The sequence below is a fragment of the Agelaius tricolor genome, unplaced genomic scaffold (genome assembly GCF_023055355.1).
Source record: "Agelaius tricolor isolate 1412-34295 unplaced genomic scaffold, bAgeTri1.0.p SCAF_13, whole genome shotgun sequence".
Lineage (NCBI taxonomy): Eukaryota > Metazoa > Chordata > Aves > Passeriformes > Icteridae > Agelaius > Agelaius tricolor.
Window position 1 is genome coordinate 21,901,646 of NW_027269273.1, and position 15,373 is coordinate 21,917,018.

At 37.8% G+C, this 15,373-nt stretch overlaps 1 protein-coding gene across 6 annotated transcripts in view; it reads right to left on the bottom strand.

The window, feature by feature from the left end:
• BLNK (B cell linker) overlaps window positions 1–15,373 on the bottom strand; it is an 88,291-nt gene that overhangs the window by 21,366 nt on the left and 51,552 nt on the right. For 4 of the 6 annotated variants that reach the window (XM_071439167.1, XM_071439165.1, XM_071439168.1 and 1 more), the window contains 3 exons: window positions 8,122–8,187; window positions 2,995–3,051; window positions 907–956 (listed from right to left, as the gene is read on the bottom strand). In XM_071439167.1, the coding sequence (XP_071295268.1) occupies window positions 907–956; window positions 2,995–3,051; window positions 8,122–8,187 (173 nt within the window). The remainder of the gene's footprint in view (window positions 1–906; window positions 957–2,994; window positions 3,052–8,121; window positions 8,188–15,373) is intronic. The other 2 variants (XM_071439166.1, XM_071439169.1) reach the window with 1 other exon arrangement.

Sequence of the window (15,373 nt, forward strand, 5' to 3'; positions counted from 1 at the left end):
AAATGTTTGTCTTAGGTTGGTTTTTCAATCTATAGTTATCATATTCGGTTAAAAAAGAGCAAGCAAAATTTCCAAACAGTTCTGAGCAACACAGCTGTTTGGACAGAATAGTAAATTAAATGCCTTTTTGCTTATTTTTGACAAATTATTTCAGAACAATTGGAAAAGCATTAGAAAATGACAAACTGTGCATGGTCTGAACAGCAGAGCATGCACTTCACCCACAATGTCCTGTTAATGCATCTCATTTTTAAGTAGGGGTGCCAATTTCTAGATAATGGAACTCTTGCTGACCTCTGGGCCCTGGTTAAAGTTGGTTAAGTGTTTATATTAAACAGGGAACAGTTACCTGATAAGTTCCAAACTCTGTCCTGCTTTCTTCTATTCTTATCTTAACAAGATGGCTGTTAACTTGTAAAAACAGCCATGAACTAGTTTGTGGGCAGTGCTGTATGAGAAGCAAGTAAAGGTCTACCTTTAAGATAGTTCATGATGATTCTACCTTTAAGATAATTCATGGTGCCATCATTACATTAATAGCATGAAGATTTTAAATCTGTAATGATGCATTTGTTCAACTTCTTCTGTTCTTACTTTCACAGTTTCTGTAAGGAGGGGCTGCATGCAAATTCTCCTCCATTTTTACAGCAGCCTAGATACAGAACTCTGATTAAGACTGATTTTGAAAGAGTGGTTACTTGCTACTCTTTATGCTGGCATAATTAATAACTTCTTTCTTGCCTTTCATTTCAGAGGTGTGAACTACCTTCAGAGTTTTTGATAATGGTATGTTGTTCTCTCATTAAAAACAAATTATGAGGCACTATATGGCTGAAATACTGTTAGGCATATAGATAGCAAATTAACACAGACATGCAGTTTAAATTTACATTAATACAGCCTTACCTGAAGCATAATCCCTTTGTGGCAGACTTGGTGGTGGCTTTTTTTTAAGGCTGTAAATTATAATTATTACATTTATGATCTCATCATTAACATTCATTAGAAAGGAGTATTAGCCAGACACATTAAAAAGCTGATAACTAAAGATACCCGCAGCTAAAGAAATACAGATTACCATCACAGATGCTTAGCAAATAGCTGCAGAAGAATGCTTTCAAAAGCTAGAAACTGATAAAATAATAAAATAGAAACTGAGAATTTAATATATTTTTTTCACTAAGAACACATGTTGAAAGGACAGCTTCTTTGCTCACCCCACGTCTTCTTCATTTCCAGAAAGAGATAAGATGGGGGCAGAAATAAATTATGATCTATTAGAAGATTAAAATCTGTCCAGGTTCACAGAAGCTTTATTAAGACTATGGTGTAAGAAAGCGATGTGGAACTCTCCATTTGTATTTTTAGAACTAAATAATTTTGCATGCACTTTATTTGATGGCTAATATTTAAATGTATACCAGGTCTTTCAGTGAAAGATTGTACTTTTTATTATTTTATGATGTTATATCCCTTTTTTGGTAAAAATTGTTACAATGGCATCACATACCAAGTGAATCAAAAGATGATTGATTTGTAGAAATATTGAAAGGATCTTTTTGGCTATACAGGTAGGTTCGTAAGTATGTGCACATATATATATCTCTAGGAAGCAGAAGTACACATGTGTGTAAACACATACACACACATATATATATATATGTGTGTGTGTATTCATGTATACTCCTCCTTACTAACTTGCAGCTGTCCAAAGAGTATTACTATTGAATTACAGTCAGTTGAATTATTTCACTACCCTGTAATGAAAGAGAAGAATTTGTGTTTAAAGTCAAGATGAACAATGCATGTGTGGCATCACAGGCCAGACTGATGCCTCTGCAGAAGGAAAAAACAACAATCCTTTGTTTTTAGTAGCCAGATAAAACATTAAGATAATTAATTACATTAAAATTATTCTTTAAAGTGACTTTTGAACATTGTCTGACAGCTTCCTTGTAGCACTGACGAGATTTCACCGTGGACCTGAAGCTTTGTCTACTAAATTGATGATGTCACTCATTCTTCAGTCAGGTCCTAACAAATTCATTTCAAAAATAAGCAAATAATTTTAAAAAACACATCCCCAAAGAATTTAAAATGTTTTTTTGGGATCTCTGAGCAATAGTGTTTACAAATGTTGCTTTACCACAAGAATTTGACACTCAATATTTAGGTCCTATTTAGGCTTGCTGCCTAGGTATCATTGTTCAGGTACCATTTTACTCAGGGTGGTGGCAGGCTGGCACTACCACATCAACTTACAAATTTTCCTGTCTGTTTTGAGAAATGCTTTGGCTACTTCTGGGTTGAATTAATGGATTCTGTTGCTCAGACAGTCACCAAAAACACCCCATACATGAATCAATCAATTAATAAATGGTGCGGGTATTGCTAAAACTCAAAAAAGACCAATCCCCTAAACCAAACAAAAACCAAACCAGGAAGATTATTTTTGCAATGTTAGCCTGCTTGGTTCATGGCTAACAACACTAATGATGGATAGCTGTCTCCTCAGAGGTTTTAACTTCCTGAAATATAATGTAACTCAGTGTACAAACAGTAAACTAAAAAGCATTCTCAACAGTTTTGCTCTGGTCTTCTGTCCAGGTTAGCACAGCCATGTTAGAAAGAAAATCCCAGGGCCACTGCCAGGGCTCATCTCACATCTTAGGAAGGGGAGACCAAGATCTCTTGATGTATTTTGCAACATGTCTGCCAGGAGTTGTTCGGAAATGGTGGAGACTTGGAAAATAGTGGAACTGAGGCAACAGTAAGAGGCTGTCTGGGTCATGGTATAAAGTACATGGCTTAAGCAATATCACACATTTCTAAGCTGCTAAAGAGAAATCTTCCACACTTGGTACCAGGCCCTGTAAATCCTGGCAGTGGCCCTGGCAGAAAGTGTAAATACGTTATAACGAAAGCACACAAGGGAAGAACAGAGGTCTGTGTCTAAGCAGCCTATCATGCCATGTGCAGCTATGGAGAGCATACCGATCCCAAGTATCTTTCCCAGTTTTGCAAATTAAGGCCACTTGTTCATTTTGGAACCTGAATATCAATAGAAGAAAAGAAATAATGTTTCTGTCACAGAGCTGAAACAGTTCACGACCAAATGTATATTTGCTAGAATCTTTTCAATATGTTATTTATTCTAAAATTCAAATCCACTTAAAAAGAAGTTTTCATGGTACTGGTATGATTTTCTGAGTGCCAGAACTGGAATCCAGGCTCTTCTGAAGTCAGCTGGAGCTTCACTTTACAGGAGCCAGAGCTCTACCCAACATGCAAACCACAACACAAGCTCAAAAGACACAACCCTATGCCAAGGCGTGGTAACCCAGCTCCTGCAGACGCTGACCTCACTGTCCACACAGATCCTTGCAGAATGGCAATTGACTCTGTCCTGTTCCCTGAAGTTAATGAGAAGGGACTGCAAGGATCAAATGCCATCCAACTGACCTTGTATATTTAAATGTATTTAATCCTAGCACATATATTGGAGCTTCAACAAATAACCAGGTCGCACTTGAGACACTTCATATGTTATAGATGCTTCTCACATAAGAATATAATGCAGGGTACAGAAATTCAGAACAGCTTTTAAGAGAATAAATTATTCCATTTTAAAACAATTTATTTGATTCCAAGATTTCCCCCTATAATATGCTGAGCTTGATCCAACAAAACATTTAGGCATGTACTTAACTTTTTTGACATATATGGTCCTGTAGGAGCTGCAAATATTAATTACTTAGAATTTGTAGCACATTTTTGTTTTCCTGTGTTAAGTGAAGAATTTTAAAATAAACTACAGCAGAGATCTGGGTGTTTTGCTCTAGCAACACTTGTTTTTACAGGCTACACCCAGAAAAACAATCAAACATACATATTAGTAGACTTTTACATGTAGCACTTAAATTTTCCCATGGTGCATTTCTCTACTAATGTTTGTGCTCAGCCCCCCCGCATTAAAGATATGTCTGAAAACTCCTTGTTTTCAAAAGTCTTTGATTTTTTGTATTGTTAAGTCTGTACAAAGTCCACTCCCTTGTTAGGAACCATTTTAACATAATAGTTTTTATGAAAATTATATTGGCATCTTTTCTGACCTGAGTATTTATAGTATGTATTAGCTGTACATGCACTAGAACATCACACTTGTGATTACACAATAAATTAATTGAATTTTGCCAGAAACATTTTCAGATGTCCAAAAGGTGCGATGAGAACAGATAAACTTTTCCTGAACTGTGTATTCCTAGTGGAAGAGTTTGCTATACGTTTGGAATTGTGCAGAAATGGTACAAGACAAAATTAAACTGAAAGGGATTTTTTTTGAAATTGTTATTACGACTCTTTCACGCATGTTCTTACAATATGCTGTGGCAGTTATAGTAATAAAAATCCTGACACTCAAAACATTCTATTCAGTTACACAGTAATTTTCATGTTTCTTCAGCATAACAGTTAAAATTAGGTACTACACTTTTTCCTGTTTTCTTTTTCTAAGTGTGGTAGAGCTTGATTTTGGTACTTTCTCTCACTGTTTGGTTCATAAAATACCACTTTTCCCTCTGCCAAGGGTTTGATCATGAATGTCTTTTGGTTGTAGCTATGCAGGTTGAATAGACATTTAGTGACACAATTATTTTTCTGCCTAAAATATAAATGGGATAGAAAAATGGACCACACAAATCTGAAGCAAAGACTTACCCAACTAAAAAGCTGGGTAAAGCATCGTTGTTCCATTTTCCAGGTCACATGGCAAATGTTTAAGAAATGGACACATTTGGAGAGTGCGCAGTCAGAAACAAGAGTACAAGCGCATGATTTCTGATGGCTTTGTGAAGGATGGGATATTACAACAAGGAGAATAAAATGAACTTCTTGTTTCTTATTCAACACAGTAGGTCAGCACATACAAAACTTTAGGTGAAGTCCTGACTTTGCTGTGCATGCAGTGTGACTTTTAACACCCAACTTCAGTGGAGCCAGGATTCCACTGAACAAAGCCTTGAGGCTTAAAGCTTATGATGCACAGATGAGTGCTCTGTCTTTAGAGCGTGTTTCAAGCACAGGCCACCATCCTACATCCTGAAACCTATGATTTCTCTGCTTCCCTCTTCTGTATTACCAAGGATGTGAGTATGAAAAAAATGCCCCCAGCTCTCATTGTTTATCCAATGCTGGCTACACTCATTGCTTCTACACCTGAGTCCATAATCCTCCTTGACACTGTGATCTGCACAGCAGCTGGGACTCAGGGCTGTTAACAGCTTTGCATGTGATAAAGGGCAAGCAGGTGACAGCTACCCTGCAGTGGCCAATATTTTTACTGCCAGAAAACGCTGAGGTGGAATGGGGAACAAACAGGAACTTTTAAGCAATGAAAAAACAAGCTTTCTATTTCTTTCCTGCTACCAGGACTGCTCAGCCTGCTTTCCCCACACCTTTAAGACACACATGGATAGTAGATGAATTCCTCCCCACCTGCACCCCACAGATGAACTAGACTGGATAGGAAAGATTTTGATGCAAGACCTTTTACATTTCTGCATAATCAGGAGCCAGATCAGATTTTAGAAGTGTTTTAACAAATACTGCTACTAAGTCTAATGCATTTCACAAATATTTGATAATTCTTTCAATTTGTGTAGCAGAGGCTTACAGCATATATCTGGGTGACAACTTTAGGCTTCAGATATGCAAGTACACTATTTGAATTCTCTAGAATTATTTCTACTTATAATAGGTTTCATTTTGATTTTCTTCCCAACATATGAATCTGTGCTACACAAAATCTATATTAAATAAATTTTTTCCTGCTTTAGTCATGTATAGAACCTTGACATTTAATAAAATAAGCCTTTAACTGAAATGGAAGTAGTGATCATCTGGATAACCATGTTTTGTTTGTTTTTACAAAAAGCCCCCAAAGATTGCCCAGTAAGGAACAAAGCCAGCTCTAATCCTGTAAAGCTTAGCACCTCTTGTACATATCCTTATCAGTGCTGTCAACTCATGCTTTTATTGCAAGTCTCATTATGTGCTGGGTTCAAGACTTGAACTCTGAAGTCATGTGCAAATATCAGAAATTCTTCAATTTTTAAAAATTAAATTTCTGATCTTCATAGCTGCAAAAATGATTATTATGACTCAGATGAATCACAGTAACATCAGAAAGATTATTATGCTTTTATACCTTGTGTTCTTATAACGGAGAGAGGTGACGTGAGCTTTGTGCTGCAGTCATACTTTGAGTTTTTATGAGTCTGCTCTTTTATATATATATTTATCTTGAGTGAACCAAAGAATTAGACTGCTATAGGGGCAATCTTTGACACTTAATGATGACCTTCCCAGCTTCAGAGCAACTGATTAACAACAGAATTCACATTCAGGCTACTATAGGCTACTTTGTAGCCTCAAATGATAAACCTTAGATGCTTCTGTTGTTTCTGTCATCTTTCCTCTCTGAGGCTTTTGAACTGAGTCCACTGGAACATTATTAATTAGAGTTAAGCAACTATTGTGAAGTAGGAAGCCACCCTTTATTAAAAAGCAACAACTATAAGGAAACCTCTAACCCTCTCCCCTCCAAAACTCCACAAAAAGCCTTGGACAGCCTAGCAGCTCTTCCCTGTGAGCAGATCCCAGGTGAAAATGAGTTTTTTGTAGCTGGGTGGTGAACACAATGGTCACCGTGCTAAAAACAAAAACACAAATTTACTTGAAACCCCAAGTAATTGAAAGAGGGCCATTTTATGGGAAACTCTCTTTTGTGCTTCCATGGAAATAAGTATAGCAAGTGACTGTGATTAACTGTGAATTGCAGCAATCTTAGCGTGAAAGAGGATGAGTACAGGAAAAAAATTATCTCCAAAATCTGTCTGATAGATCAGGTGTTTGACCATCAGAGCCTGCTCAATGTCTGCGGGCAGAAAACACAGCTGTGGAAATGAGAGCACAAAGGAGGCCAAGATTACCCCTCCTGCCTGGGGAACAGGAGAGCTGGGCAGCCCTGCTGCTCCCGGGAGTGCATCCCCTCCTCTGGCAGCTCCAGCAGCTGCCCACAAACACAGCCCAGCCCGGGCCGAGCCAGCCTGGCTCTCCAGAGCTCCTGCACAGCCACTCCTGGCAGGGCCCTGCTGCTGCTGCTGCCAGCAGCTGACTGAACACTGCAGCTACACCCAGAATTAGCTGCTTCCCCTGAGCTCAGCCATCACGGTCCCTCCTTAAAAACAATTTAAAACAATGCTTCCACGTGCCTTTTATGTACAAGAGCTGTATTTCTAGAATTTAACATGGTTGTCCTGGAAACACTGCAGATAGGTGTTGTAATTAACTTCTAAAAGTACTTAATACTTTTGTTGCCAATGACCCAAGTAAAGAAACACATCTGAATGAGAAAATCACATCCAAATGGAATTTCAATGCAAATGAGCTGTAGCATTAAGAAAAGTGTGCTAAATAGCTAATTGCTTTAAATAGATGTTTGTCTGGAAACAGTGAATAGTGTATTCATTTGACAAGGATGCAAAATTACTGGGATTTCTTTCTATGTATAAATACATATGAATATTTTATAACACTTTCATGCACGTGACACAATCTGCATGCTGTTCAGTATGTCTTACTAGAATAAGGGTGCTAGGTAATGCTGGATTTTGTTTTATGAGACTGAAACACAGGAGGACTTTGCATTTTTATGGGAATTTTAAGTATGATGTCTGACCAGTTGGTTCAAGGTGGAGCTCAAATTCAACTTAATTGCAGCGGGAAGCCTGAACAGTTGCCTAAGGAGAAAGGCAGACATGCAAACAACAAGCAATGACCATTCCCAGCAAACATTAAAAAGGCTCTTTACTCAAATACTGGCTTTTTCCAAGGCTACAAACACAACCTATCATTGGACTCCAGTTCTGCAACTCCTTTATGATAGTCTTAATACTGATGACCATTCTGCAGGTTGCAGTCTGAACCAAAGCTCTTTCCATGTACAGAAGTGCATCCCTCTGGAATGACAATGGTCCCGTGACTAAAGTACCACACACCACTCTGCTCATAATCCAAACTTCCCCACATTGATAAAACTAGGGATTGGCATTGCAAACTTACTTTTTGAACTTGTTTATTATCCCACTTTCATTTTTCTTGATGTCATGCACCATCTTTTGAAGCTTCCTGTAAGATATTAAACAAAGCCAGCATTAATTTACTAAGTGGTTGAACATTAATATAAATTAAGAAAAATATGCTCAATATATCTTCAATAAGTAGTTTAATTGTTAAATCATTTGTGCATGAAGTTTTCCTTCCTTTTATAGAACTCTTTAGCATTATTTGTGTTATCTTTCTGAATACCATTAAATACGGTATAAACAATCAATTTAAGAGTAAGTGCATCAGGAAAAAAATCCTTGCCTAAATTAATAGTTTTGAATATTTAAATGTTGACATTTTATCTAGAAATGACTTCAAAACTCTGCAAGGCTCTAATGGTGATGCCCTCTGATTTCTGGCCATACATGGGACACTTAAATATAATGAGAATAATGGACAAATAATTCACAAGCACATCTTTAACTCCTGCTGAAAACTCAAACTGATAATTTATAGCAAAATGATATAATGTTACCTACTAATTTAAAGAAATTAATTACTTACAGATATGAAAAATAGGTGTACAGCAAAATGCTCCAAAATTTCCAACAACAATGTACTACATCTATAAGAGTAGCTTGAATTATTATCTAAACTAACCAGATACATTAAATCTGAGGTGAAAAGCTCAGAACTTCTGCTTTTCTGTTCTGTTTGTTGGGTTTGCTTCTGGTTCTGCTCGAAACATCAGAAATAGCCATCATCTGCAGTTTGCTGTTTCTGTGCTGTGCCCCAGCTGGCACCTGGCAGTGTCTATAAATGAAAAGTAATGAGGAATGAAAAGAATGAGAGGAGATCTAAATGGTTTAGTTCTAGTTTGGGGAGAATGCTTGTAAGTGTTTGTGTTTCTTTCAAAAAGGCTTGCCAGACTTCAATTAGGGATGGACGTCAGCATCAGTTACATTTCCTTTGTTGTTTGTTAGAGATAGAACTCACCAACAAAAATCGAATTGTAGATTTCTATCTGAATATCGCTTACTGCTCATCAGTGACACCAATATCTTTACATTAGAAAAACTATTACTTTATTTAAAAAAAAAGGTGGGCTTTTTTCCTGTTACTGGTTTTATTCTATGTCATTTATTTGCTAAAAAATCTTCACACACGCATGCCAATAAGATCCGACACAAAACTGATAAGTACAACTACCTGAATTAATTTGCTTTTCATTTGATCACATTTAGGTGAATTGATTAGAGCATCATGGATATTCCATGAGTCTTGAATAAGGCTATAGTTTAAAAGATCACTTTATTCCATATTTCTACTAAAAAAGGTGCATTTAAATTAGGAAATCACATGCACTGTTGCTATTATGATATTTCTTCCAAGCAGATGGACTGAAATGAAAACATTCCCATTTTTGCATAGTCAAATTTCTTAAAAATCTGTGTCTCTTATTCTTTTCTCTTTTTATGGAGGCATTTAGATTTCTAGTTACAACTTTGATAAATTAGAGAGTACCTAATACGCATTAGTGTGAATTTTTTCAGCTTTTAAAGTTACATAGCTCTTGTAGGAGTTGTTGAAATCCTTGTTTGCTGCCTCTGGAGAATTTAACTTGTCTGAAGCCTGTGAGAGTAAACAGATAACCAGTGCACTAAGTGGGAAGTATAGGAAGCCATCAAGCACAGCTGATCTCCTGTTCAAGTGGAATCCCCTTCCACCATGGAGTTGAATGAGCTGCAAAAACCAGTCTGTCCAGTCAGCTGGAGGCTGAAATTTCTTGAAGTGCCAGGCCATATAAAAGGGAACAACTGAAAAGTTTGAGGAAGAGCTGTCTGTCTGATCTGTGATCTTAGAGAGACAGAAGAAAAGAAGAGAGGCAGATAGAAAAGTCCATGGCAAGAGGGTTCTCCAAATCTTCACGCACTCAATCCCAGGCCCAAAGGCCATTCCAGAGTGATGAGGAAAGTGAAACACAGAAGGGCATATATACAACTAAAGCTCTGACTGAATCTACATATCTGACTACTAAAATACTTGTTGTATGGCTCTCAAATACTTGAGATTGCACTCCAAGAAAAGGGGTTTGTTGAGAGAGGACCTCACCAGAGCAGCAGCCCCGAGAGCACCCAGGCAGTGGGGGCTGCCATGGCCCAGGGCAGGCAGGCAGCCCTTGTGTCAGGTACAGAACTACAACCTCCTCCTTCACAACACCTGAGTCAGGACCTTGTCACCATCTAATGTTTATTCCCTAGTGCTCTCTTGGGATGAGCAGATACTAGAAACACTCAAGGACCTCCATCAGCTAGTACTGTAAATAAAAATAATGAGTAATGCTTGTCTTACTTGGCATTGCATATAATTAAAGATAATCAAGAGGTAAAACTTAAAGTTGCTTCTTTAACTACAAGCTCCAACTCTTCATTAAACCTGCTTGGGATCTTTTTATGCAAAATCAGGTTTGCAGATAAAAGTGCAGTCTGTGTTACTGCTAATCTTTGAAAACACATTTCAGCAATAGATATTTTGAGATCCATTTTAATTGTAACTTGCATAGACTGGATGGGACCCTTTGTTCAGGATCTTATGGCACATAATAGATTTTCAAAGTTCTGCAGATAGCAAGTTTGGAAGTCTTGGCTGTAGGTGCTAATAAAAGTTTTAGGTTTCTTACAAGTACATTAGAAATTCTTACATGTTGGAAGGAATAAAAATAAAAAAAAAAGACAGAAACCTAAACCAAAACTCTTTTTAGCCCTGTGTTGCTATTTTTGTAGCTAAAAACTCCAGTAATTGAGAATTATCAGATCAAATGACAAAGGGGTCAGTAGCTGTGATAAATACTTGAAGGAAGGTGCAAAGTTTTCCCATTACAAATACCATACATCCTGAAAGAAGGATTTGTTGTGTGCTTGCTGCACTCAAGGACTGTCAGAGCTGCCTCAAGATAAAACAAAATGAAACAAACCCACCCTCTCTTTGATCTGGTCACAGCTCAGCTCATGAGGAATATGTGATGATGAAGTGAGGATGATGGGTGGACCTGGCCTGTGACACATCCCCACCTTCAAACATCACCTGGAAGCCTTTGGCTCTTTTGCATGCACACTATCCTACAAAAGCTTTCCAAATAGGTTTTAAAGAGAAAAATGAAGAAGAATAAAGTGTGTAACAAGTTTTCAACTCAGATGTGAGATGAGGTACAGAGTCCCTAGACTTGAGAAAGAGGAGTCTGTCTTGCTTTCAGACAGATTTGTGTAATATGGAATGGGTTCTTTTTCAGGTAAATTTAAATACTTGGCATTAGAAACCTAGCGTGAGATTTATTAAGTGCAAATTTAGACGTAACACAAAAAAATCTCCAAAAATACCCACTTGCCTCAGCTATAAGGAAAGAACCACAAAACAGAAAGCAACGAAATTTGGAGAATAAAAGCTAAGTTATTAGAAGGTACAAACCAAAACTCAAAGAGCAGACATCTAAAAATTATAACAGCTACTTCTGTTAATTAAAAAAAAAACCCACATTAGAATTTGAAACTGAATAAAGAATAGCATGTCCAGACCCCTCCTTTATGGCTTCTCACAGCACAATTATCCCAGCACCTTCTCCCCAGCTGGTCTTTGTTTTGTGTTTCTATTATCCTTCAGTTTTATAAACAGCTATGCAGGCAACCAAATCAAGAAAGAAAGTTATTGTTTCTGGACAAAGGGAAGACTCCTGCTTCCTTTTGGGGAGAGAACCTGCTTACCTACAAGGGGATTTATAAAACTACTACTTGAGATTTTGAAAAGCATGTAGCTCTTTTGTTGAAATATCTTCTCAAACTGAATTAACAAACCAGAAAAGGACCACCTTTCCTATGCCAGGCTTCCATGAAAGCAATGCTCCTGCCATGGTCTTTGTGGAAGAACATGGATTTTGGTGAACTGGGTGTCTTTTCAGATGTATTTTCATATTACTTGTCATTTTTGTGCCTCAAAGACAATGCAACTAAATGTTATAAAACAACTCTACCCCCTTCAACTTCACTTCTAATTCCTCAGTAGAAAGTAAAAAGAAATACCAAATAAAGCATCTCATTAAACCTCCTTCAGGTGCTTCAGACCTCCAGATGCACACCCATATATTCTACTGGAACAGCAAGAGTGGGAGCCTCTGCAAGGAAATGGCAGGTTGAATCAGCCACCTGGATCACAGCTGGTGTTTTCTAAGGCTGTGATATGTGTAAATTGCATAAAAATGTGTAAGAGAGACAGCTAAATCCTTGAGGTGCAGTCAGATAAACCACTTCAGTAGCTACTGGTCCAAGGTGGCCTTGGAGCCCCCATCCACTTGGGGACTTTATCCCCCCCCCTGCAATGGCTTTCTTGGTGGGAGAAGAGGAAGTTTGGAACTGGAGGTGGTAACCTGTGGCACTAAACCATCCATTCAAGGCACTGAGCCTTTGATATTTATCTGTAAAGCTATCTCAAAGCTGACAAGAAAAGTTCAAAGAGGTTTGCTTATTGGGAGAAGTCAATTACAGCTACCTATCTGAGAGGAAGAGGAAACAAGGAATTGTTCTCACCCGTGTTTGAGAGATGCACAAGGGGAAATGACAATAGTTTATATTCATTTAGACAAGAGTGTTGATTTCTTAAAGTCTCTGAAACATCCTGTTCTGCTCACTTTTGAATCATCCACTGTTTTGCCTAAAGGCAAACCCCATTGTTAGAGAAGGTGTGTGTTTACATGGTACACACAGAGGCACAGAAAGGCTAAATATTGATTGTATTTTTCATCTTCATTTGTCCTCTACTAATCTTTACAAAAAAGCTGTCAGTCTTCCTTGTACTGGTAAGTACTAATACTCACTGAGTTAATAAAAAATGTAGCATGCAAAGGAATAATACATTCTTGACAGAAATCATGCCTAACATGAAAGTAAAAAGTGTAAGTACTTTGAGGTGATTGGGAGTTTGCATATTGAAAGAACCCATTCTAGGTTTCCAATGCTAAGCATTTGAATTTGCCTGGAAACAAACAAACAAGCAAGCAAGCAAACAAAACTTCCAAGGTTTGGACACCTCTCCCCTCTTAAGCAGATTGCTCTTCCCTTTAGCCCAACTGAATAACAGTGAAACTGTAGGGAATACAGAAAATAAGGCAGTACAATATGTAAGTGAATATTACATGTCACTCCTTGACATAAAAAGATAAGCTATGTTTTCTGTTCTGTAACTGATCTGCTCTGTTTTGAGCCATTTTTTGGTTTGCTGATCTTTTTTGCACCAGCTCTCTGGATGTGAGTTAATGTTTTAAAACACAAAACAAAAAAAACAACCCCCACACAGAAACCACATTCACAAGACTTACTCCACTTTTCTTGAAGGTTTTCAAGCAGCAGGAAGAAGTTCAACCCATTCAGCTACTCTAAAATGCAGTTCCAGTTAAAACTAAGTGAGTGCTGTACCTCCCTGAAGGATTAGTACCCTACAGCCTGGCCACTGAAGGAGAACAAGGGCAGAAGTTTACAAGACTTAAGTGGCTTTTATAGTTCAACAAGAAGAAGCAGCAGAAAGACATTGTAGGGAAATGAATAAAGACAGGATCTGGTATGGACCCAGAATGTTCCCACTGACAAACACTACTGTACTTGGGCTGAAAGTGTTCTTGCTCAAGCTACAGAAGCATTATACCCATCATAGATGTGGGGTGGCACTAACAGAGACCTAATGGAGGCTGCTCATGGATCAGTTTTGTTTGTTTTGTTCTGAAGCCAATCAAATTTTGTTAAAACTCTGGAGAAATTCCCTGGCTGGTCCCTAGGTCACTTTAATGAAGCCCACGTGGGCTGCCACTGAAAGGGGAAATTCCACTCCTCTCTGCCCTAGGTGCTTCCCCAACTATGATGAATCATAGGAATTCCAGCTGGGAAACTAACTTCTTTTTTCTTTTGCCAATTTAGATATCAGCAGGATCAGAGCCAGCTCTGTCACGTGCTCATTGGAGCCCTGGTGCCAGTGAGAGGGCAGAGAGAGGCAGGGTGAGCAGGGGCCTTGGGAGGGTGGAAGAAAGGGATCTGCTCTTTTGGCAGCAGCTCAGACTTGTGCCAAATTCAACTGGCCATGTAGCTACAGCTTCAGTAGCACTTCACTGCCTCTGTGCATCTTGCAGAGATGCCTACAGCATCCATATTTTAAGACAGGAAGGAAACACTAAGACACATGGTAGAGCCTCTTCTATTAATAGCTCACTTCACCTGGTTTCCCCTTGAATCAAGCTTGAAAAAACATAGTCATTTTCATATTACTGCCTCATAATACATATGAGTACATTATGTACTCATTATAATTTACATTTCACATTTACATATAAAATACCTTACTTCAATTCTTTTTAAAGTATTTACCATGTAGTAATTTATGTTGAGGTCATAAACCTGTAGCATTGCACATCTGGCTTTGCTTATGTCTGGAAAATAAACTTGTTCAAAATGTATATACTAACCAATTAGGATAAAGATGCTGATAGAATTTTCAAGCTTCTGTTACTCTTCAGTAACTGATTACAGCTGGCACAAACCAGACATATCTACATTGCATCCTCTTACAGTTTACCAAAGATCTAAGATGATACCTAAAGCCAAATGGGAAACTACTGTCCCTTTTAGCCACTGTTTTCCATCAATTTTTTCAATCCTCTTGTCTGCTGAGCATATAAACTAATATAGTTTTCCAGTGGGGCATTTTCATAATGATTTATGATTGTCATATTTGCCTTCCAAAAGCAAAGCATCTGTCACATTTTCATGTCCTGTGCAGTACATAGATTTTGTATGATTCTGTAAAACACAAAACTGTTTGTTCTGGAATCAACATATCACTGGGTACCTGCAATATCAAATTATGATTTAATATCTAGCACTCTACACAGCTGTGTGGGGCACATTTATAAACTAATGGTAAAAAAAAAAGTTGTGCCACGTTTGCTAGAATGTTTTTTCCCCATGGGGATGAAAATTAATTTATTGGGTTATTTGCTTGGCTCTTAATAATTTATTATTTTACTAAAAAACCAAAAAAACCACCCTAAGTCATTAGATCAAATCTAAATTTTTCACTTCTGCTGAGTAACTGACAGTTGCAGGCCAAGGATGGTGTCACTTGTCATTGCTATGGTTGACAAATGCTCCTACTCTGGACAGTTATTTTAGCAGTTATTTTAGCAGGCTTTAGTGTCACTTCAAGACCTTATTTTATTTGGAACATATTTTAT